Source organism: Mandrillus leucophaeus, unplaced genomic scaffold, assembly GCF_000951045.1.
Source record: "Mandrillus leucophaeus isolate KB7577 unplaced genomic scaffold, Mleu.le_1.0 Scaffold235, whole genome shotgun sequence".
Lineage (NCBI taxonomy): Eukaryota > Metazoa > Chordata > Mammalia > Primates > Cercopithecidae > Mandrillus > Mandrillus leucophaeus.
The window spans coordinates 2,731,211-2,754,431 of record NW_012102421.1 but is presented as its reverse complement, the minus strand read 5'-3'; the positions used below and the strand labels follow the sequence as shown (position 1 = coordinate 2,754,431).

General features: G+C 38.9%; 1 protein-coding gene and 1 pseudogene across 5 annotated transcripts in view; one reads left to right on the top strand and one right to left on the bottom strand.

The window, feature by feature from the left end:
- Window positions 1-2,563: 2,563 nt before the first annotated feature.
- On the bottom strand, window positions 2,564-3,888 carry LOC105541184 (annotated as a pseudogene). Its single transcript, XR_001006308.1, has one exon. The product of XR_001006308.1 is annotated as a mitochondrial import inner membrane translocase subunit TIM50 pseudogene (transcript).
- A 1,215-nt stretch (window positions 3,889-5,103) lies between these two features.
- Window positions 5,104-23,221, top strand: part of SH3GLB1 (SH3-domain GRB2-like endophilin B1) — a 46,307-nt gene continuing 28,189 nt past the window's right edge. For 3 of the 4 annotated variants that reach the window (XM_011982096.1, XM_011982095.1, XM_011982094.1), the window contains exons 1-3: window positions 5,104-5,531; window positions 16,679-16,820; window positions 20,461-20,589. In XM_011982096.1, the coding sequence (XP_011837486.1) occupies window positions 5,460-5,531; window positions 16,679-16,820; window positions 20,461-20,589 (343 nt within the window). In that variant the 5' untranslated portion in view covers window positions 5,104-5,459. The remainder of the gene's footprint in view (window positions 5,532-16,678; window positions 16,821-20,460; window positions 20,590-23,221) is intronic. The other variant, XM_011982097.1, reaches the window with a different exon arrangement.

The following is a 23,221-nucleotide window of genomic DNA, read 5'->3' as shown; positions in this document are numbered from 1 at the left end:
TTATTATTATTTTTTAAGATGGAGTTTCGCTCTTGTTGCCCAGGCTGGAATGCAATGGCGTGATCTCAGCTTACTGCAACCTCCGCCTCCTGGGTTCAAGTGATTCTCCTGTCTCAGCCTCCCAAGTAGCTGGGATTACAGGCACCCACCACCACACCCGACTAATTTTTGTATTTTTATGAGAGACAGGGTTTCACCATGTTGGCCAGGCTGGTCTCGAACTCCTGACCTCAAGTTATCCACCCACCTCAGCCTCCCAAAGTGCTAGGATTACAGGTGTGAGCCACTGCACCCCACCTTTATAATTTTTAAAAATACATGGTAACTTGTGATAAGACCATGGGCCCTTGGTACAAGCAGAAATCAGTTAAGTGTGAGCACACCCTGTCCCCCAACTTCATAACCTCACACACACAAAAAAGTTAAAAACCCATGAAATTCTATACCCTCAATGAAATGGTAGACTAGATAAAACTCACTCCCTGGCATAGCAAGAAGCTTTTCTGTCATGGCACAAGCTCTGAAAGAGAAAATAAAAACAAGGCAGATCTATCTCCCTTGAGAATTTGAATCATAGTTTGTACTCCCACTGATCTGGGTTCAAATTTATAATATCTGAATGATCTTAGAACTTCCAAGCCAAGAAAGAAATTCATATAAAAATTGCTCACTAGTCAGTGATAACCTTACAGGTCTCTGACAGAAGAAACATTTTTTTTCTACATCACTAAAAATGAGCCGTAAAAGAAAAAAAAAAAAGAATCAATGTACAAAGCAAAAGGAATCAATCCACAAAGAATAAAAGTCATCAAATATACAAATATAAGTGTTAGACCCCTAAATGCAAAAGGATTTATCTATATGATACCATTTATGCAGTTTAAAAATATAACATAGTAGTACCCTTTATAGATAACATACAAATTCAGTGAAAGTACAAAAACAATAGATATTAATCATACCAATTTAAAAGTAGTGGCTAACTCTGGGCAAGGAATAGTGTCAAGAAAAGCCTGAAGAATTGATCCAGACTGAATCTGAGCAACATGCCAACTGTATGCAGCACATGATCTTTCTTGGCTGGGATGTTTTTGCTGTAAAGACATTGGAATAATTGGCAAAGTTTGAGTGGGGTTTCTAGGCAAAGGGTACACAGAAGTTTTTGTACTATTCTTGCAACAGTTTTCTTAGTTTGTAAATTGTTTCAAGTTAAAAAAAATTGTTTTTAAAAAGAGGATAAAAATGAGATATAGGAAACAGTTTCAGAGAAGAAATTGCCAGAATAGATCAATTGGTGGTGGGAAATAAGACGAAATAATCAAAGGAGACTCTGATTTCTGGCTTAGGTGATTTGGTGTGTATGATTCAATTTATCAATATAGGAAACCCAAGAAAAGAATTTTCAGGAAGAGCAAACTACAACAGACTTGCCACTGGAAATATTGAATCTATGGATAAATAGGTAGTTGGAAATGAAGGTTGGGGGTGATGGTGTCACAGAAGAGCTTAGCACTGTAAACATCTTGATTTGATTACTTTCTTCACTTACTAAATCATTTGGGAATTCACTATGTTTCCAGTGCAAACCATAAAACATATAAAAATAAATAGGAAATGGACACTGCCCTTAAGGGACTCATAGGTGGTAAGAGAAATAGAATCAATCTGTAGGCAAAGGGTAGAGAGTGATGGAGCAAGTTCCAGATGGTGACAAGTTAGTTCTCAACCTTGGTCACTCATTAAAAACACCAAGAGGAACTCCTAAAACATCCCAATGCCCAGTCTGCACTCTGGGACTGGATCCAGGCATCAGTGGTTGCTTAAACTCTCCAGGTGATGCCAATGTGCAGCCAAGATTAAGGGATCAATGGCTCTACTCAGAACACCTGAGGCAACTATTCCTTTGAAACATTTGGCAATGATGGAGGAAAGAGTGTGGAGAGAACAGGAGGTGGAAATAAGGAAATTTGATTCAAGAGGCTTCTACCAAACAGTGATGATTTATACTTTCTCTGTAAAGAAAGCGAATCAGCTGGGCGCGGTGGCTCACACCTGTAATCCCAGCACTTTGGGAGGCTGAGGCAGGCGGATCACTTGAGGCCAGCAGTTCGAGACCAGCCTGGCCCACATGGTGAAACTCTGTCTCTACTAAAGATATAAAAAACTAGCCGGGCGTAGTGATGCATGCTTGTAATCCCAGCTACTTGGGAGGCTGAGGCAGGAGAATCCTTGAACCCAGTAGGCAGAGGTTGCAGTGAGCTGAGATCACACCATTGCACTCCAGCCTGGGTGGCAGAGCAAAACTCTGTCTCAAAAAAAAAAAAAAAAAAAGGTATCAAAGGCTAAGAATAAGGATATATGAAAATAAGGTAAGTGTTTTATGGAGAATGGGGAAACAGGATTACAGCTACAGAGGGTGCAAAAGAAAGAAGTAACGTTGTTTTTCCAAGACTGGGAAGATGGAAACACTTGAGGATGAGGATTCAGGTACACCACCGTGTCCACCATTAAAGGGGAAATTTATTATTATTATTATTATTATTATTATTATTATTATTTTTTGACACAGCGAGGGTTTTTACATTCCCAGACCAGGGTGAAAAATCCGCTGTGATCCAACAAAGCCCCTACTCTGTGCTTGGCAGCCAATCAGCCACTGTGGGATGGTGACCTGAGAGTCCCGGACCTCATCCTGATGCCCCCATCTGGAGACTCTCGGGACACAGCAGGTGTGGCATCTGGGATGTACTTTATTGGACAGTGGTGGCCCAAGTTTTGGTCTGGAAGCACTGGGGCTCTGGACCCCGGCACTGAGTTTGAGGAGGCCCGGAGTTCAGGGCTGTTTGGAGCGAGACCACAAGCGGCTGATGAGGGAGCCGAGGAAGAGGTTCTGCTTCTTGGACTTGGAGAGCTCGGCCAGGCGCTGCTGCTCCTCCTGCTCTAGCCGGCTTTGCTGCTGTTTGAAAGCTGCCAGCGGATCATCCTCCAGGGCGTAGTGCTCCAGTACGTTTCACACGTCCTCCACACCGTTCAGTGCAATAGTCTTGAGGAAGGCAGACAGGTCCAACAAGACCCGGTCATCAGGGTTGCCGTCCCAGGGCTGCAGGGCGACGCTATTATAGGGCTGCAGGCGGAAGGCTTCCTTCTTGCAGTCCACAACTACTACTCGAGCTGGGTCGCGATTCAGACATGAAATGTCCTTAACATGGTGTCCATTCATGTATCTTGTGGCTTCCCGGAATAGGCGGTAGGAGATGAAGCCGTGGGGGTCCACGCTATCAATGAGTGGAAACGTAGTCATGCCAGTCTCTGACGTAAAGATGACAATTTCATATAAAGGGGTGAGCTGCTGGAACAAGGTCTCGATGCCTGGGCGCTTCTTAAACCTCCAGCCAGTGACCACTCAGGATGCAAGAGGACGCCGGTGAGCTCCAAAACGAGCGTGTAGGGTGGCTGGTAGTACAGCTCCTGCAGTGGGTCTGGGAGAAGGCAAGGGCCGATGGGCTTGATGATCATCTGTCTATAATCTTTGAAATATTTGTATGTCCGGCGCAACTACTGTACCAGAATTGGATCATTGTGGAACTCATGAGGAATCTTGGCACCATTTTCGTCCACTGGGTTGTTTCCAAAGATATAGACGACGCTCACGGTCCCACCAGCTCCAAGCAGCCCAGCAAGCCAGAGCGCAACTTTTTTGGCATAGCTGGGACCCTCTGAGCCTGGCTGCTGCTGTGGCCCTTGTGCCTTAGTGCCCCCGCGTCTCCCGATCTCTGCGGGCTGATCTGGGGCCCGGAGGGGCGGCGTCGCCAACCTCGTGCACAGTCCCAGTGAGCCGAGTCGGAGCCCGCTCCGCAAGCGCGAGAACAGCGCTGCTGAGGCAGCCATCTTGCCAAGGGGAAATTCTTTAATGGGGGTCACGGTGGTGTGATCCTTTTATAGAGACGAGCATAGGTTACGGCAAATATACCTACTTTAAAAACAGCGCTCTGGGAAGAGGGTAAGTGCTTTTCCACATAAAGATCTAAAATAGACAATAAATGAGAAATAGGATTTTTTTATTATAAATTTATTTTTCCATATTTCTGGAAAATTAGAGACATGGAGTATTCAAAGCTGGGAGATTCCATTATATTGGAGTTACCTTAGAGAGGGGGCTGTTTCTGCCACCACAACAAAGAATGAAACAACACAAATATTTACATGTTTTCTTCTTGTCCTCATAATGCTTTTACTGCACTCGTCTTTTCACATCTATTGCATCTGTGACTGTGGTTTCAGTGAAACACGGAAGCCTGAATGTGAGCTCATTTCATTGCCTGCTGCACAACCACACAAAACAGAGAGAGCATTTTCTTATTCTTGAAATATGATAGCAACGTCTCCTTCCATGCTTGTACCTGTTTTAATTCCTTTCAAGCAGAGGCTGTACAGTAAAGGATGCTTAAGAAGTTAATTGGAATGACAGGATTTGGAACGGATGTCACATCATATTCTCATTTGTTATTAAAATTAGTCACGCTTAATTGTTAAGGGCTATGCTGTGTCGCTCGCCATCTTTGTGTCCTCCACCTGGCACTTTGCTTTCACACAGTAGGCACGTAGTGTTGAGGTCCCGGAAGGTTGTCAAGTAACCGACCGGGAGCTTGAGGGCAGGACACTGTCTTGTTCAGCGTGGTATCTCCGACACTCGATTCAGTGCCTGGCACACAGGAGGTATTCAGTTATGCTAAATGAATGAGCAACCGGCTCGGTGGGGGACAGTAAATCCAACCCTATTCCGCAAACGTTCGCTGTGCGGCATCCAGGCCTCAGGGACCAAGTGTGTCGCGCGGTGCCATACTGTTACTGGGACCTGTCAGTTCAAATTTCCAGATATTGTAATTCTATGCTGTAATTCCTATGTTTACTCTTAAAACAAAAAGAGAAATGTGCGTCGCGTTCGCTCTGGGTTCTCGGAGGTTAAGTGCAAGCACGCAGAGGCGCCGAGATCCTGCGGCTCTCCCTCGCCGCTTCCTCCACAGGAGCCGGGCGGAGCTCCCAGCGCGTCCCGGGGCTGCGCCGCCGCAATCCTCAAGGGGTCGCTGTTCCCGCGATAACCTCGAGAAAGGCTCCACCCCGCGGCCCGCGCTCGCTTCCCCCTTGGGGCCCGGCTCCACACTGCCGGGTTGCGGGTCCATCTCCGGCTAGCCCACGGGGCCCATCGTCGACGTTAGCGGCCGCTCTCCGGACCGACTGACCCATCCTTGGCGCCGCCGCCGCGGGCGCTCGTTCTCCTCCCTCGCCCCGCCTTCATCCACCCCTTTCACGGAAACGACAGCTGCGGCGGCGGGGCTGGCGCCGCCTCCCTCCACCTACCACGTCTGCCCTCGCCGCTGTAGCCCTGCGTCCCAGCCCGGCCGCGGCGCCTCCGCCTCGCCGCCGCTAGGTCAGCCGGCTCCGCCGGGCTGCCGCCCAGGATGAACATCATGGACTTCAACGTGAAGAAGCTGGCGGCCGACGCAGGCACCTTCCTCAGTCGCGCCGTGCAGGTACCCTGGTGCTGGGGGGAAAAGGGGTGGCGGCGTCCGGGAAGGTTGAGGGAGGGGACCCCAGCTCGACGCGGCGCCCCTGGCCTCGCCGACCACCCAGCGGGCCTGCTGCAGCCAGAGGCCTAGGAGATGGGCGCGGCCTGGTCCCCTCCCCGGGCCCGGCGGCGGTTTTCTGCCCCGCTCCTGCCCAACCGCCGCTCCAAGGGAAGCGAGGCGGGGTGGGGCCGGCCGGGAGCTTCCTCCCACCCCTGCACGACACTAAGGCTGCACTGTCCGCCTTTCTAATCCTACGACGCCAGTGCTCCACCCCGGGGCTGGCGGAGGCTTACGAGTCCGTTGGGGTAATCGAGACACAGGCCATTCCTGCACTACCCCCCACCCTTTCCTTTCGTCTCTCACCCTCCCCTCCGAGTCCAAGAAGGGAGTTTCCTTTTCCTGTCCTTCAACCCAGAGAGCTGCCAATACAGTTTCCTCCGGCCCTCTTTCTCCCTGAAAGGACTGTCCTGGGCTTGGTAGCCCGCGGGGGAAATGGAGATCACCAGTTGGCGTTGAGGCTTTGCCAAGACCACGAGAAACCTAGGGTTGGGGGGTTCTCACTCTTTTTCAAAATGGGAAGCACCGGCTGTAGATCAAGGAGAGATGCGGGGAAATTTTTATGGCTGTAGTCACAGTAGTATGTTTCAAATACACTTTAAGGGAAGAAGTTGACCACCTCTCGATATTCTGCAATCAAGGAAGTGTCAGTACTAAGGAACTTGGGCCGTTTCCCACAGTCATCACCCACATTATGCCAACTCAGTAAATCTGTGAACAGATGTAAATTTCACAACATGAATTGTAAACAATCTGTTGTTTAAGTTAATGGCATAGTCACGGTAGCAACAACTTTCTCTTTTGTAAAAAGAAAACAAAAATAATTTTCTAATATGCATACCAAATTGGTGCTGAAATGTAAATCTATTCTGTGGCTTTACTACTTTCCTTGCCTTTGCCCCAATTTTGTTGGCACAGTTGATCCTACATTGCACTATCCCTGGCAAAAGAATAGTAGAGCTAGAGCAAGGTGATAGCTGCCTGTATTATGAAAAACCTGTCAAGCACTTTGCAATGCATTTGACATATCTCCAGTCTTTTCCATAACTTTGCCAGATAGATGTTATTAACCCCTTTTATGTATGTGAGGAAGCACCCTTACTAAGGTTAAGAAACTTACACAGCTAGTAAATAACCAGGTGCTGTCTGACCTAGTACTCGAAGCTGCTTTTTCTTCCGGGATAAGCATCCCAGATTTAAGATAGCTAGAATAATAGAATGTTGTGGCCTAGAGAGACCTTAAAAATCATCTGGTACAATCTGAGCATTTCCGTATCAACAAGCAAGTAACACTTTAGAGATGGGAAATTCCTTCTAGCTTTTGATTTCTAAGTTCTAAAATCTGCATGGTGAGTAATAAGCTAGCTGCCTTAATCCTTTTCTTCCCTTCCTTCCCTAAAATATGATATATTGTAAAGACATTGAACCTTTATAGTTAAAATAATGTTTTGATTTAAATTCACTAGCTTCTAATAGTTCAAAGACAAGGTGCAAGAAGAATGAGTGATTGAGGGTCTGAAATGAATTCTGATGTGTGAGACACTTGTACACTTTTAACATTGACTGCAATAGAGGACTAGAGCCTGTGATTTTTTTTTTTTTTTTGTCCTAGTGCTCATTACCTGTAATTCTAGATGCTTATGAGGATTTGACACTATATAATGCTACTCTTTTAAATACAGTTAAATATGTTTCAGACATATAATTCACACCCCTTAAAGAGGACACATTTACTAGAATTTAGTCTGATTTAAATTGTGGATAGACTCGATTTAAAAAATTAAATCTAGCAAAGCTCTCAAAATGTGTACTTCCCAAAGAATTTTAATTCCTTGTTTCAAATTCCTTAGGAAACAGTTTTAAAATTTTTGCTAATCTGTTAGCCATCAAATAATTTTCTTTTCAGTCTTAAATATTTAAGTGTCTACTGCATGTCTGCTTGCGGCTACTATGGGCACTGGTGATACAGCAGTGAATAAAATCAGCAAAGTGTCTGCCCTCCTGAAGCTTACATTGTAGCAGAAGATAAGCTTGTAAATAAATCAGGTGGTGATAAAAATCATAGCCAGAAGAATAGAATAACGGCAGGGATGGTGGTTGTTAACATCTTTATTAGTATTTTCTAACATTAGTATTGTGGTATAGATAGGATGGTCAGGGCAAGTCTTTCTAATAGGATGAAATTCAGGAGACCTCAAGGAAGAGACAGACCTAATTTTTTTGGAATAAAAGTATTTCAGGCAGCAGGAAGAAGTACAAAGACTGAAGTTACAGGGGCATTAAAGAGACCAATGAAGGAACTGTGGACATAATACAGGTAAAAGGCGATTGTAACTTAGATTACAGTGGTAGCAGTGAAGATTCCAAATTATCCAGTGAAGGTTCCAAATTATCCAGTATTGGCTGTTAGATTGGCTGAGAGAAAGATGAGTCAAGGATGACTCCAAGGTTTTGGCTTGAGCCATTCATTAAGGGAAAAATTTTTGGAGAAACAGGATCCTGTAATGTGTCCGCAGCTGTTAGAGATACATACTGAAATATTTATGGATAAACTTATACCATACCCGAGATTTGGTTTTTGTAGGGTTTTTTTTGTGTTTTATTTTTTATTTTTTTTGAGACGGAGTTTCGCTCTTGTTGCCCAGGCTGGAGTGCAATGGCGCAATCTCGGCTTATTGCAACCTTTACCTCCCCAGTTCAAGTGAATCTCCTATCTCGTCTTTCAAGTAGCTGGAATTACAGGCATGCACCACCACCCTAAGCTAATTTTGCATTTTTAATAGAGATGGATTTTCACCATGTTGGTCAGGCTGGTCTTGAACTCCTGAACTCAGGTGATCCACCTCCTTCAGCCTCCCAAAGTGCTGGGATTACAGGCGTGAGTCACCACACCAGTTGAGATTAGCTTTTGAATATTTCAGAAGAAAAAAAAAACAGAGGTCACTGAAACAACATTAACAGAATGTTGATAGTTGTGGAAGGTTGGTTATGGGTTCATGAGGTTTCATTGTACTGTTACACTTTTGTATGTTTGACATTTTCCACAATACTTTTTTTTTTTTTTTTTGAGACGGAGTCTCGCGCTGTCGCCCAGGCTGGAGTGCAGTGGCCGGATCTCAGCTCACTGCAAGCTCCGCCTCCCGGGTTCACGCCATTCTCCGGCCTCAGCCTCCCGAGTAGCTGGGACTACAGGCGCTGCCACCTCGCCCGGCTATTTTTTGTATTTCTTGGTAGAGACGGGGTTTCACCGTGTTAGTCAGGATGGTCTCAATCTCCTGACCTCGTGATCCGCCCATCTCGGCCTCCCAAAGTGCTGGGATTACAGGCTTGAGCCACCGCGCCCGGCCCACAATACTTTTTTAAAGATGAAATTTGTAAGAAAAAAAAGGATGCTTCTAAAACAGAACGTGTGAAATTTCGAATGCTATGTGGTGGTTTTTAACAAAACACTGCTTTCTCATCTCAGTATTTATTTCGTCCCTGAGTTTCTATATTAAATTGGATTGACATCAGTATAATGCCAAAGTACCAAGTTGCATGCTAAGAATAGCTTAAGAGCTATGCCAGTATCTCTTTATAAGCAGTAAGAATAGTAGAGAATTAAACGTTCATGTTTATAAATAATAATTTTCATTCAAATCAAATTGTACCCTAAGGAATATGCCAATCTTTGGTTGGCCAATGCCATACATTGTTTTCCATTTTACTTAAAAATTCCTAAGTTAAAAATTAAACATATTTCTTGTTTTAAAAAAAGGTCAGATCAAGCTAGTAAAGCACATAGATGAGTCCCATCACCGTTCCACTTCCCTCCTTTTAAAATTTGTTTTTAAGCCTTGGTACTTTAAAAAGAATGTTAAACTAGAATGTATAAATGAGTAGGAATGTTTATTCTTAACTAGCCCATTTGGGTGCTTGTTTTTAAGTACCTCAAGATGGTAAAATACAAAAGTATCAGGTAATTCACCCTTGCTTAATTGTTATTTTACTAGCGTTTTAAATGCCATTTGTTCTTCGAATCCATCTTTTTAGTCCAAACTTCTTAGTTGAGCATTAAATACTCCCTTACAATCTGGTTCTTTCTCTCACTTATATAAACACTGCATTCCAAATTATTTTTTAATTTCCAAAATATCTTGTACTTATTTTAGGCTTTTGTTCATATAGTTAAACTCCTCTTAAGTGTCCTGTCTGCCTATTCTTTCCTTTCCTTAAGATACAACTTTATTCATCTCCAAAATGGAGAGAGTAAAAAAAAAAATTAAAAAATAAAAGTAAAATACAGAAACTTTTTTGAAGATATAGCTTTAAATCCATCTCAGCTAATAAGGCTTCTTAGACCACAAGAGCTTGCTGTGAAATCCTGAATCATTTTCAATTCCGAATGAATAGGTGGCACTTTTCTTCTAATGAACTATTGTGTTAGATCTCTTGGAACTCTAAAATTCTGTTACTCTTTCACATCTTTAATAAGTTTGTATGTGCTAAGGCATCAACTCTGTTTCTTATTCCCCTCTCACAACATCTAACGTGGTTCATTTTAACTTTTATATCATTTTAGCCAGGCAAATTACTATCCATATGTGAAGTTTAATCTTTGAAGGGCAACAATAAGCATGTTAAATAACAGTATCTTTATTAGAATTTTCTAACATTGTGTTTGCTGACCTTGAAATTAACTAATACCAGTATAAAATAATAAACCATTAAACCTGTATTTAAATTGAGTACCTCCTAGGTGCTTGGTGTTGAAAGATACAAAGCTGAATGAGACCCTGTTCCTGCCCTCAAAGACTTCATAGTAATAATCTCAAATTTGTCATAAATATTCTTTGTAGTAAATAGCCATTTTGTGAATAACTCTTTATTTGATAAATCTTTCAAGTGGATAAAGGAACAAGAGATGTGTTTTTAATTCAGAATTCTTACTGAAGCAAAACTTTGCTCACCATCATTAAAATAAGGGCATAGACTTTCTAAAAAGAATTTTTCAAATCAAATTACTTAGGGAGTTCATTTTAAATTTTCTAACACTTCCTCTAAACTGATTATTAAAGTCATGCTGTGAATTTCATGAACACCACCTATTTTCTAAGGAATATAGTTTTTAAAATATAGTTTTAAGCTTGGCCTTGATCTCCCATTTATTTCGGCAAGTGTCATGGTGTGTCTAAGCTAAGGATGTAAAGATGAATATGATGTTGCCATTAACTAGCTCCTGTCAGACCATCGCTGGAGTTCCAGCTTGGCCAAATAACTCTGTCAAGCGCTTCTGAAATCCTGTTTCTTTTATAGAATTCATACTGTGACAACTTCACCATGTTTCTTAAATTCTAATAAATAAAATATGTCACATTCGAAATCCATACCTTTTCTTGTTACATAAAAACTTTGCATGTTTAGTGTTACTTAAAAATGTTTTCATATCCTTTGGTGCTATTTGCATTATTTTAGTTAAGTAGATAGAAGATAGTTTGTTAACCTGATGTTAAAATTCACACTTATGTACTACATGAGTAAGGTAATTAGAAAATCTATAAATACTTCTTTTTTTTTTTTTTTTTTTTTTGAGACTGAGTCTCGCCTTATTGCCCAGACTGGAGTGCAGTGGCATGATCTCGGCTCACTGCAACCTCCACTTCCCAGGTTCAAGTGATCCTCCTGCCTCAGCCCCCCAGTAGCTGGGATTACAGGCATGTGCCACCATGCCCAGTTCAATTTTGTATTTTTAGTAGAGACGGGGTTTCACCATGTTGGCCAGGCTGGTCTCGAACTCCTGACCTCAGCCTTGGCCTCCCAAAGTGCTGGGATTACAGGCATGAGCCACCACACCCGGCCTTTCTTGAAAGTGTTTTTAAAGTAATGACAGAGCTACAAATTAATCCTAAAGTCTTAACGGCACCCAATTGATGTACTCCTAGTTGCTTTGCTACTATATTTAAAATGTTCAAACACCTAAGTCAATTTCTTTAATGTTCTTTGGAGACCAACTTACTGAAAGAACCTCGACACAGATAATGTATTTGAAGCAAAACTCCAGCACAGTGAAGTAGCAGTAATAACAGCTGACATTCCTAAATGAGCAAAAAAAGAAAGTAAAGTAATGCAACATGCACTAAATCAAGTGATACATATTTAAATAATTATGAATGAGTTTAGAACAGCGGTTCTCAGTCTTGGCTGCACTTAAAATACTTGGGGAATCTTTGTAAATGCCAGTATATGAGCTGCACCCCAGTCCAATTAAATTAGAATCTTAGGGGTTGGATCAGACCAGACATCAGTGTTTTCTAAGGCTGTCTCAAGTAATTCTAAAGAACAGCCAAAATTGAGAACCAACGGAGAAAGATCCACTTTAGTTTACTAATACATTATTCAGAGTCTGAGTTACATATTTTCCAAGAAATTTAAATTTCTTTTAGAATATTACTCTTTAGTAATACTGGTGATTAGAGTTTGCGTTAAATAGATGTCTTTGATCACATCTATTTTACTTGCAGTGTTTTTTTTTTTTTTTCCTAAAAGGAGAGTTTGGAATCCAGGCTCCTTATTTAATAATGTGGGTATATGTGCCTATCCTGTAGTAAAAGAAGGATTACAGTGCCTGGTATAATGTAGCCAACTCAAAGACAATTCTTTCTGCAAAGCAATATTTAGAGAAAATATATAAAAGAGAGGGGATTAAACTTTCTGTTCTTATGTCACTTTGCTGTATTACAAATGAAATATGAAAAAAATTATGTATCAAATTATATTTTAGAAAACATTGAGTTTAATAACTTATTAAGATGACTTGTTTACAGTTTGCCTTTTATTTTAGGTTGTTTACACAAAAGTTCTTAATTATTAAACTATACTGCCATCTATTCATTAAAAGATATGCTTAAAATCAACTAGTTTCTGATTAATACCTATTATCAAGAGATTACAAAATTAGTAATGATTTTGAACTTGAGATGTTGCAAACTAAAATTTTTATGGGTTAATTTACAATTTTTTAGTAACTTAGGATCTTTTTTTAAAAGAAATAATAGGTCTTTTGCCCTTCTGAAAAGAGTGCCATTACTGTAATTTTGTTTTGTGTCAAGGCAGTATTCTAGTAGATCATAAAATCCTTGAGGGCAAGAAGCACATCATATGCTGATCATCTTGCAGTAGAAGAAAATATATATAAGCCATAAATATTTTTGATTAGTAGTTTAAATATTAATTTAGTTGAGATAACTCATAATGTCTGTAGTAGATGCATTATTTACAATGCTTTAGAGAAAATGTATTAAATATTGTATTTGTTATCTTAATACAGTGTACTTCTGATTAATTATGGAAAAATCCTTTTGCTTCCACAATGATAAAATTGTGGGGAATATTATGTATTTTACAATTATATATTTAAGTAATAAGATTTAAATTTATAATTTCAATTTTAAAATGTGATAGAATTAGCAATGTCCTTATTTTGTGTCTTCCTCCGCTTTATTCATTCATGATAGGATTTAATGTACTTTTAATTTTGGTGAGTAATTATTGAATATCTTGTAGGAAGCTGAACTGATCTTCAGGAGAAAGCTGTCCAGAGTGCTGTGAACAGACATAGGAGAAAGGAAGCACAGAATATGATTGGATAATAGTAATAAGAATAGAAAATACTAATTTTGGAAATCAGCAAGTATTTACTGGAAGGGTAGTATAGTATGATAAGACTATGACTCAAACAGATGTGACACTGAATCCCAACGCTGACACCTTGGACAAAGTGTTTAATCACCCTGAGCCTCAATTTATTAATCTCTACAATTATTCTTACCTATATTTTAAGATTCTTTCTAGTATTTGATGTAGAATGCACAGCTTAGTTAATGGAATTTTTGAACATACACTACGCCTTGACACAGAAGTATAAGAAAGATGTAAATGGTCTTGTTGAAAAAATAAAATATTAAAAAAAGATATTAGAAAATAAAGACTATATATAATGTGCTGAAATGTGAAACATAGAAACATTGTCATGTGACCCTTCCCACAGTACTGCTATTTTCCAAACAGGTTTTCTGTAATCAGACTATCTCACTCATGTGTAAGGGTTCCATATATCTTCTGAACTAGAATAGTTAAAAAAAAGAAGAAGAAAAAACCTACTAATTGTATATGTTTGTAGAATCTTTACCAGTTTACATATTTTCTTTCTTCCTCAGACTCATACAAATAAATCACTTCGTGCAAATACCCATCTTTGCTCTGTTATACTTTCATACTGTTTTTCACTAAAAGAATATTTATTTAATGAGATACCTGGGAGGCAGTATCATGAGAGTCACAAAGAAAATATTAAATAATTAAGCAAACAGTCCTTTTCATCTGAAGATTGAAATGTTTTATTTTCCAAATAATTAACTTTCTAATTGCTGATTTTCCTGAAATACTGTCAGGAGAAAACTTGCCCTGAACCCCAGTTTGTATCAGATAAATTCAGTGACTATTTTATTTTATATTTATTTATTTTATTATTAACTTATTAATTAGAGATAGGGTCTTGCTCTGTCACCCAGAATGGAGTGCAATGGAGTGCAGCTGGGACTACAGGTGTGCACCACCATGCCTGGCTAATTTTTTGTATTTTTTTGTAGAGACATGGTTTTGCCATGTTGCCTAGGCTGGTCTAGAACTCCTGAGCTCCAGTGATCTGCCTGCCTCAGGCTCCCAAAGTCCTGGGATTACAGGCGGGGGCCCCTGCTCCTGACCATAAGTACTGCTTTTAAATTATTGATGTGTTGATTTTTCTATTAATTTATTATTGGTTATTAACTGTAAGTTAAGGATTTCTACAGATAATATTTAATATGTGTGAGGATGATGCAAATGAGCTTAAAGAAGTTGTGCAACTGTAAGATAAGTCATCAGGACTATACACTCTTTCCTTGAGTCTTAACGTGGTTCATATCATTCAGTCACAGGTCGTTTGTTACCTACTCAGAGATACTGGTTTCTCTAACTACCCCCATCTCACACTCCTCAAACTCTTGCTCCCCTGTCTAGGCCCAAGTTGCCCATCCCTCCCCAACTAAAGTCTTCCATGATTCTCCTGCTCTCCCTGAAGAATGAATTCTTTTTCTGTACTTGGATTTTTTATGTCATTCAGAAACAATAAAACCAACCATGTTGGTCCTCTTTACTGTCTTCGTGTCTTTATATCCTTATTTATCTATTGTCTGCCTTTGCCGTTAAAATGTAAGCTTCCTAAGAACAGAAACCTTGTCTGTTTTGTTGGCTGCTGAAACCCATGTATTTACAAGAGTGCCTAGCACATATGTAGGTGCTTAGTAAGTTGAAGTATTTGTTGAAGGAATAAACAAAATGAACAAACAAGTGGATAAACTTGCTTATTAAAGGGAAATTTATGCATGCAGTTTCAATTTTTAAGGTCCTTGAGAATTTTTTTTAGATCATTCTTTATAGGTGATGTTCACCTGAGTGAAAGGTATTCCCTTTCTTCCCTTCCTATTGGTCGCTGTATCTGGGAGTTATTTTATCTAGCCATTGGTGGTAGACTTTGAACATGTAAAAGTCTAGTAGGAGGTCTGTTGCTTAGAATCTCCAGGGATCTGTAAAGACTACAGGGTTCTCTCCTAAGAATAAGGTTGCATAGTTTATCCAGCTGACCTTGGGATCAGGGTTTGCTTTTGCTCAGTGCCCAATCCTCCAGCTACACTGCAAGTTTATGGGCTTAGGCAATAGCTTTGGAACTGTTATATTTGGTTCCACCCACTGGGTCAGGGGCTGGCTATAGACCATTCTCAATAAGACCCAAGGCTTTACAAAAGCTATTTAAGCTGTTATTTCTAGCCCCTAAAGAGCGAGCCTCAGTGGAGATTGTAACCAGAAGTCTAAGAATAGAATTCTAGAGGACCCTTCAGCTCAAGGTGCTGATAATAACCTGAAAGTATTAAACCAAGAAGAAAGATACTGAAAGAAACAATAAAACTCAGAAAACAGAGTAGCAAAAGAGATTTTTAAGAAACAAAAGGAGAAAAAGGCAAGGTGAACACTGTTTTGTCAGCCATAAGTGAGTCATTACTGAGCACAGAATTAGTGCTAGTGATATACCTGTGTTAAAATGGAAGAAAGCCACATATTCTAGGGGAAAATAATGCATGATAAACAGCTTGAGTCATCACCTCTAATGTTTAATTAAAAGTATCCAGAAGGCTCTAGATCTACACAGAATCCTTTTACCTCTTTATTATTGTATAGGCAATGCTACCTTTTCTCAAATACCAGTATATTCAATAATAAAAAGTGATTGTTGAGTATGTTTAACCACATTTTATGGTTAAAAGATGTCTTCATAGTATGAATAGGATATGTTCCAAAAGTTAGTCTATAAATAAATTGCTGGAACATATCCTCAGCAGCTTTATAAATGACAGGTTTTATGGTATGTTCTGGGAAACGATCTAACTAGGTGTTATTAAAGAGCTAATAAGACATAAACCACAATAAACATTAACAGCTCTTTTAAAACTTAATAATTACAAGGCACCAAAGTGATTTGCATACACAATCATACTTAATCCCCCAAACACTATAAAATATGTATTGTCTCTCTTTTATAATAGAGGGTACTAAAGAAAAAATATTCAATACATTGGTCAGGTCACACAGCAAGCAACGAAGTTAAGATTTGAATTCAGATCCAACTGACTCAAAGCTCTTACTCCTTACCATTAATCGTAGTCTACCTAGAATAGGTAGTTGAAATAGTTGCACGCTTTATATACTAAGAAGTACACTTAGGTTTTCTATAGAATTCATACCATACATTTTAGCAGAACTAAGGGTATGTGATGACTGTAAGGTAAGGTCATCCACAAAAGAGGTATGGATAAATTGCATAGGAGCAAAAAAAGTATTCATAAGCAGTGGCTTACAAAGCTGGAGTATGATTATTTGTATGTTTAGGATTGTTTAGCTTTGAATTTGCTTTTTACTTATTGATATGGTTCCCTAAAATTTATTTGCAGTATATTTAATTTTTGTTTTACAACCAATAACAGTTCACAGAAGAAAAGCTTGGCCAGGCTGAGAAGACAGAATTGGATGCTCACTTAGAGAACCTCCTTAGCAAAGCTGAATGTACCAAAATATGGACAGAAAAAATAATGAAACAAACTGAAGTGTTATTGCAGCCAAATCCAAGTAAGAAACTCTACCTCTTGTGTACCTTAAGTACTATTAGTGGGTTTTTTAATGTTAAAAAAAAAGTTTTAATGGCCATCTGAAAACATAGGATTTTTTTATTGTAGCTTCAGGGTCTGTGGGGTTTTTTGTGTGTGCTTTTGTGAAGAGGAAGTGATATAAACAGTTACGTACCTAACAAATTTTAAAATGACATTTTTTCAGTCTTTTATAGAATCCTTATAAAAAATCTCACTTTTAGGCAGTGACTTTGAATTTTAAGATTTATGAGGAGGTGTATATATAAATATGTTTTCCTTTTTCATCTAGGGAAGAATTGTCCCTAGATAATTAAGACAAAGTTATATAGATGCTTAACTAGGTACCATTTTTTCTGTTTAAGTTTTCGTGTGTGTTTTTTTTTTTTTTTTTTTTTTTGAGACAGAGTCTCGCCCTGTCGCCCATGTTAGAGTGCAATGACGCGATCTTGGCTCAGTGCAACCTCCACCTCCCAGGTTCAAGCAATTCTCCTGCCTCAGAGTCCCAAGTAGCTGGGATTACAGGCATATGCCACCGCGCCCAGCTAAATTTTTTTTTTTTTTTTTTTTGTATCTTTAGTAGAAATGGGATTTCACCATGTTGGCCAGGCTAGTCTTGAACTCCTGACCTCGTGATCCACCTGCCTCCCAAAGTGCTGGGATGACAGGCGTAAGCCCCTGTGCCCAGCCTATGTTTAAGTTTTACATTTTCACGTAAATTACTTCGTTTGATTCAAACTACTACTACATTTTCAGATTAGTCAACTCAATAACATTGCAGTTAAGGTGCACAATAATTGTTTACTGAATGAAACTCATGAGTTAGCATCTTGTCCCAAGGCAGCATACCTAATTAGAAGTGGAAATTGGACTAGAACCTATCAACATCCAGTCTTTTCACTGTGAGCTTTGCATATCAAAACTGAAGAACAAAGGTACAATGTATGCTTTCCTTCTTTTTTTCCCCAATATTTGGGATCATGTTGTGATATGACATATGCTTGCTTTTAGATACTAACTTAAACTCCAAGCACTATACAAATACTAGCAGTTCTCTATCATTTTAGTTAAATGGTAGTGACTTTTTAAATATGCCTTTTGGTTGAAAAACTTAACTGTTAAGTTCTGTGCTCAGTGCCTGGGTAACAGGTTCATGTGTACCCCAAACTTCAGCATCATTCAATATACCCAGGTAACAAACCTGCATGTGTACCCCTTGAATCTAAAATAAAAGTTGGAAATAAACAAACAAAATAAGCTTTTTGCACTTTGAGTGAGTCCTAATGTCCTTGGACACCATGTAATATTTTTCATTCATTTAAGGCCATTTAAATTCTACACTCTGGCACTTTTATTAAAAGTAATGGACATTTTGCCTCTTGTTCTAAACATATTTTTCTGATTGGCAAATAAGCTCATTCACAATTGGTAAACAGGGAAATAAAATACAATTCCCTCCCGCCCCTGTTTTGTGCCAGGAAATAGTAATAAGAATTGTTTTTGTTTTTTGTTTGTGCTCTAGGTTTTTTGTTTTGTTTTGTTTTGTTTGAGACAGAGTCTTGCTTTGTCACCCAGGCTGGAGTGCAGTGGTGCGATCTTGGCTCACTGCAACCTCTGCCTCCTGGGTTCAAACAATTCTCCTGCCTCTGCCTTCTGAGGGTCGCTGGGATTACAGGTGTCCACCACCATACCCAGCTAATTTTTGTATTTTTAGTAGAGACAAGGTTTCTCCATGTTGGCCAGGCTGGTCTCGAACTTCCAACCTCAGGTGATCTGCCTACTTCAGCCTCCCAAAGCCTGGGATTACAGGTGTGAGCCACCATGCCCAGCCAATGCTCTGGTTATTAAGTTACACAGGTTTTGAGTGGCCAAACCCAACACTCCTTTTCTTGTAATTCCTGTGTTGTTTTCAATGTATGATGATCTGGAAATGGGTTTTTCAAAAATATGTTATGCAAAAATATATATTACATTGTAGCAGAATTGCCTGCATGTTTTAAGATTTTATTGTAACCTATTGAAATTAAATATTTATTAATATACCAAATATTTTATTAACTGAACGAAGTCAACGTAAGATTCCGTTTTAAACTTTTGACCAGATAGGTGGAAAAGCAGTCAAAATTAAGAATCAGAGTCAAAACACAAAACTTTTTTTTTTTTTTTTTTTGAGACAGAGTCTCACTCTTTCACCCAGGCTGGAGTGCAGTGGCACAGTCTCTGCTCACTGCAAGATGCGTCTCCTAGGTTCAAGTGATTGTCCTGCCTCAGCTTCCTGAGTAGCCGGGATTACAGGCATGCGCTACCATGCCTGGCTAATTTTTTTTTTTTTTTTTAGTAGAGACGGGGTTTCACCATGTCAGCCAGGCTGGTCCCAAACTCCTGACCTCAGGCGATCTGTCTGCCTCAGCCTCCCAAAGTGCTAGAATTACAGGTGTGAACCACCACACCGGGCCAAAATGAAGTTCTGAAATTTAACTAGTATCTTCTAAATGGTTATGTTTTAAAAAGCTCTTTTTGGTTTTAACTATTTAGAGATATTTGTGCTTTAAAACTTCTGATTTTGTACTAGAAGCTACCACAAAAGCAAGAATTATTGCCATACTCTATTTTAGGTATTATAACTAAGCCTTTTACCAACTCCTGAAGTGTTCTGTTACTGGTTCAGCTCATTTTTGAAATTTTCAGTGCACTGTGTGAAACTTCCACATGCGTAGGAATCTATGTGAGGTACTTAGAGGGAACCTATTTGACTTAGCTTCGATTTATACTTAATCATTGTTTCTGGAAACTTAAGCCATTTTCTCATTTGTTCCTGAAATACCTCTAGGTTGGACAGCATTGTAAATGTTAATGTCTTTGGTCTTAAGCATTTTGCTAACCAAGTGTTTATTCAGCTTTTATTTTTTCCCCCTTTCCATGTGTTCTAATGTTCTGTTATTGCATTTAACCTTTTGTATTTTAAACTTATTTTTAATGGTGAAATATTTTGAGTGAATGCATGCTCAGAGATAATAACTATACACTTGTGTACTTTAAACATAAACTAAAGCCAAGGTATCATATTGCTGATCTGTCTGTAGACTATTCCACGCCTGGATTGTTCTATTCCTTAAGCACCTGTGTCTATATTTAGACTCTAGGCAAGAAAAAGAGAGAGCAAATGCTTATGCTAAAACTGTCAGATGTAAGTCTTTGGTTCTTCTAGGTACTTTATATCTGTATTTTCCTAGCCAGAAATCCTGATTTTGAAATTATGAACGTACATTCAGAGTAAAAATTAGAGTTAAAATGCTACAAACAGGGCAAAGACACCTTCAATAAATATTAAGTGAATGAATCAGTCCTTTTCTGGAACTTAAAATCTTGTAGAATACTCAACTAATTATTTTATTTTATTTTAAAATGCTTTTGTGCCAAGATATTTTATCAAATTTCTAAAATTTATTAGTTATATAATAGTCTAACATAAAATTTAAAATACATATTTATTAAGATATGTGCGGGAATGAATGCTAACTTTATATTTAGGAGACGATAAATGGCTGCTGATAGGGGGAAAAAACAATCTTCTAATTAGTTTTGCTTTTAGAAATCGTTGGTAATTTTAACCTTTCTCCTAGATGCCAGGATAGAAGAATTTGTTTATGAGAAACTGGATAGAAAAGCTCCAAGTCGTATTAACAACCCAGAACTTCTGGGACAATATATGATTGATGCAGGGACTGAGTTTGGCCCGGGAACGGCTTATGGTAAGTAAAAAGCAAAAAGTTCTGTTAAAGGATATCTTTATGTTTAGATAGAGATGTCATTAACATATTAGTAGGCCGGGTGCGTGGCTCACGCCTGTAATCCCAGCACTTTGGGTTGCCAAGGCAGGCAGATCACGAGGTCTGGAGATCGAGACCATCCTGGCTAACACAGTGAAACCCTGTGTCTACTAAAAATAACAAAAAATTAGCCGGGCGTGGTGGCAGACGCCTGTAGACCCAGCTACTTAGGAGGCTGAGGCAGGAAAATGGCGTGAACCTGGGAGGCGGAGCTTGCAGTGAGCCGAGATCGAGCCTCTGCACTCCAGCCTGGGAGACACAGAGAGACTTCGTCTCAAAAAAAAAGCAGTAGAACTGGTTTTAACTTCAAATTTATGTTAAAAATTTTCGATGAAGTGAGAAATATAGGCAAATGCATACAGTTAAATTTATTAATATATTTAAGCATATATTTAGTTATTCAGAGAATTCACATCTTTTTTAGTTCTAAAAAGTTAAATGAATTCTTCACTTATTCTCCCAGTGATCTTACAATACCTATGTTGTAATACTTATGATATTGCAATTATTGTTTGCATATGTCTCTTCATTTTTTGAAAAAACTTTCTTAGGGCTTATTTTATGTTAAAGGTACTTGGCACATAATGCTTGAATTAATCAGTGCTTTTGTTATAATTCTGCAATAATGTCAGTAACCAAAAAATACTAACTATTGTTATCTCTGGATGTTTGGATTACATTTCATTTCTATTTTTCTCTTATGTATTTCAACTTTTCTATAGCCATGATTTAGTTACACTAGCTCTATTAGTTGCTGTACAGACTTTAAATGTATAGCCCTGAAGCTCAACGTTACACATCTTTATTGTCACTCTGATCTGATTTTCTCGTAACATGAGATTTTCGGTAGCTTCTTTTCCTGTTGTTTATGTCTAATAATAATTCTCTTTATACATCTGCAAGATAATGGTCTTTGGGTATGAAATGATAGGTAGATTAAATTAATTTCTACACATAGTTCTGATTTACAGAATAGTTTATACATTCTAGGATTAAATGAATTTTAAACTTTAGTAGTTCTCTTTATATAAGAAGTAACCTAAATATTGTTGAATGCCACTAATCCATTGACAGGCTTTTTTAGATACACAACTTTGAAACTTCTACATTGTGTTCTTCAAAATCTAATTTTTAAGTCTGAAAATGCTTAGAACTTCAAAATAAAATTATTTCTGAATTTTAACTGTTAATTTTTAGAAATACGTTACACATTAAACAGCTGTTTTATTGCCTGCTTGTGCCAGGCTCAGTTAGATGCTGGGATCGTAAAGTTATGTGAAAGAGACCCAGCAGCCCCTTCCTTCACCAGACTGAAGAAGGTTTTAGCAGAGCATGAACATTAGTAAAGGCTTCTAGATTTTCTTCCCTTTTAAATCTGCTTAATCTGTTTGCACCTCTAGTAATTCTAGTGAATGTACTCTGGTTATCAGAATTGGGCTTTGTGAACCTATTACCTTATTAGTAATTAATAACTAAAAATTAAGTATCGCAGGCATGGGCTAAGCATTATATAGTATATATATTTACATATTAAGTAAATTTTCATTTATATCCTGCTTTTAAGATAGATTACTTTCATTTTAAAGACAAGGAAACAGGTTTGGAGAAGTTAATAATTAATCCACAGTCACAGCTAGTATAGTAATTCAAATGAAGATCTATTTGTATCCAGTGAGGGAGCTCTTAACTACTATCCCTATTACCTTCCTTATCAGTCAGATCCAAGCTTATTCTAAAATGAAGGGATTAAGAACCTCGGAGCTAAAGCTTATTCAAAGTAGAACTAAGAATGGAACTCTGATCTTGGGGTCTCCTTTCTTTCTACTCTACTTTCTACCTCTACTTTTCTACTGTACTTACCCTATTTAAGTATCAGAGTATATGTATTGCAAAAGCATGGATTTTTTTTTTAACTTAAGATACCAGTATGCACTATTATTTATAGACACTTGAGATGATAACTGCAAGGATGTAGAAACAGAGGACAAATTGTGACTTGATCTATTGGAAGCATTATTCTTTTATAAGTATAACCATAGTCACCCCTCAGTATCCATGGGGGATTGGATCCAGGCCCCCCACCCTGAGGATACCAAAATCCATGGATACTCCAGTGTCTTATATAAAATGGCATAGTGTTTGCATATAACCTATGCACATCCTCCCTTGTACTTTAAATCATCTGAATGTAAATGCTGTATAAATAGTTGTTATGCTATATTTTTTTAGGGAATAATGACAAGGGAGAAAAGTCTGTACATGTTCAGTACAGAGGCAACCATCTTTTTTTTATTTTTTATATATTTATTTTTAAATAGTGACAGGCCCCGCTGTGTTGGCCAGGCTGGCCTTAAACTCCTGGGCTCAAACGATCCTCCTACCTCAGCTTCGAAGTAGCTGGGACTACAAGCACATGCCACCACTGTGCCTGGCTCCTCAGCCATCCTTTTTTTTTTTTTTTTTTCCTGAATATTTTTGATCTGTGGTTGGTTGAACCCATGGATGCAGAACCCATAGATATAGAGGGCCGACTACACTATTTGAGCTGTGACCA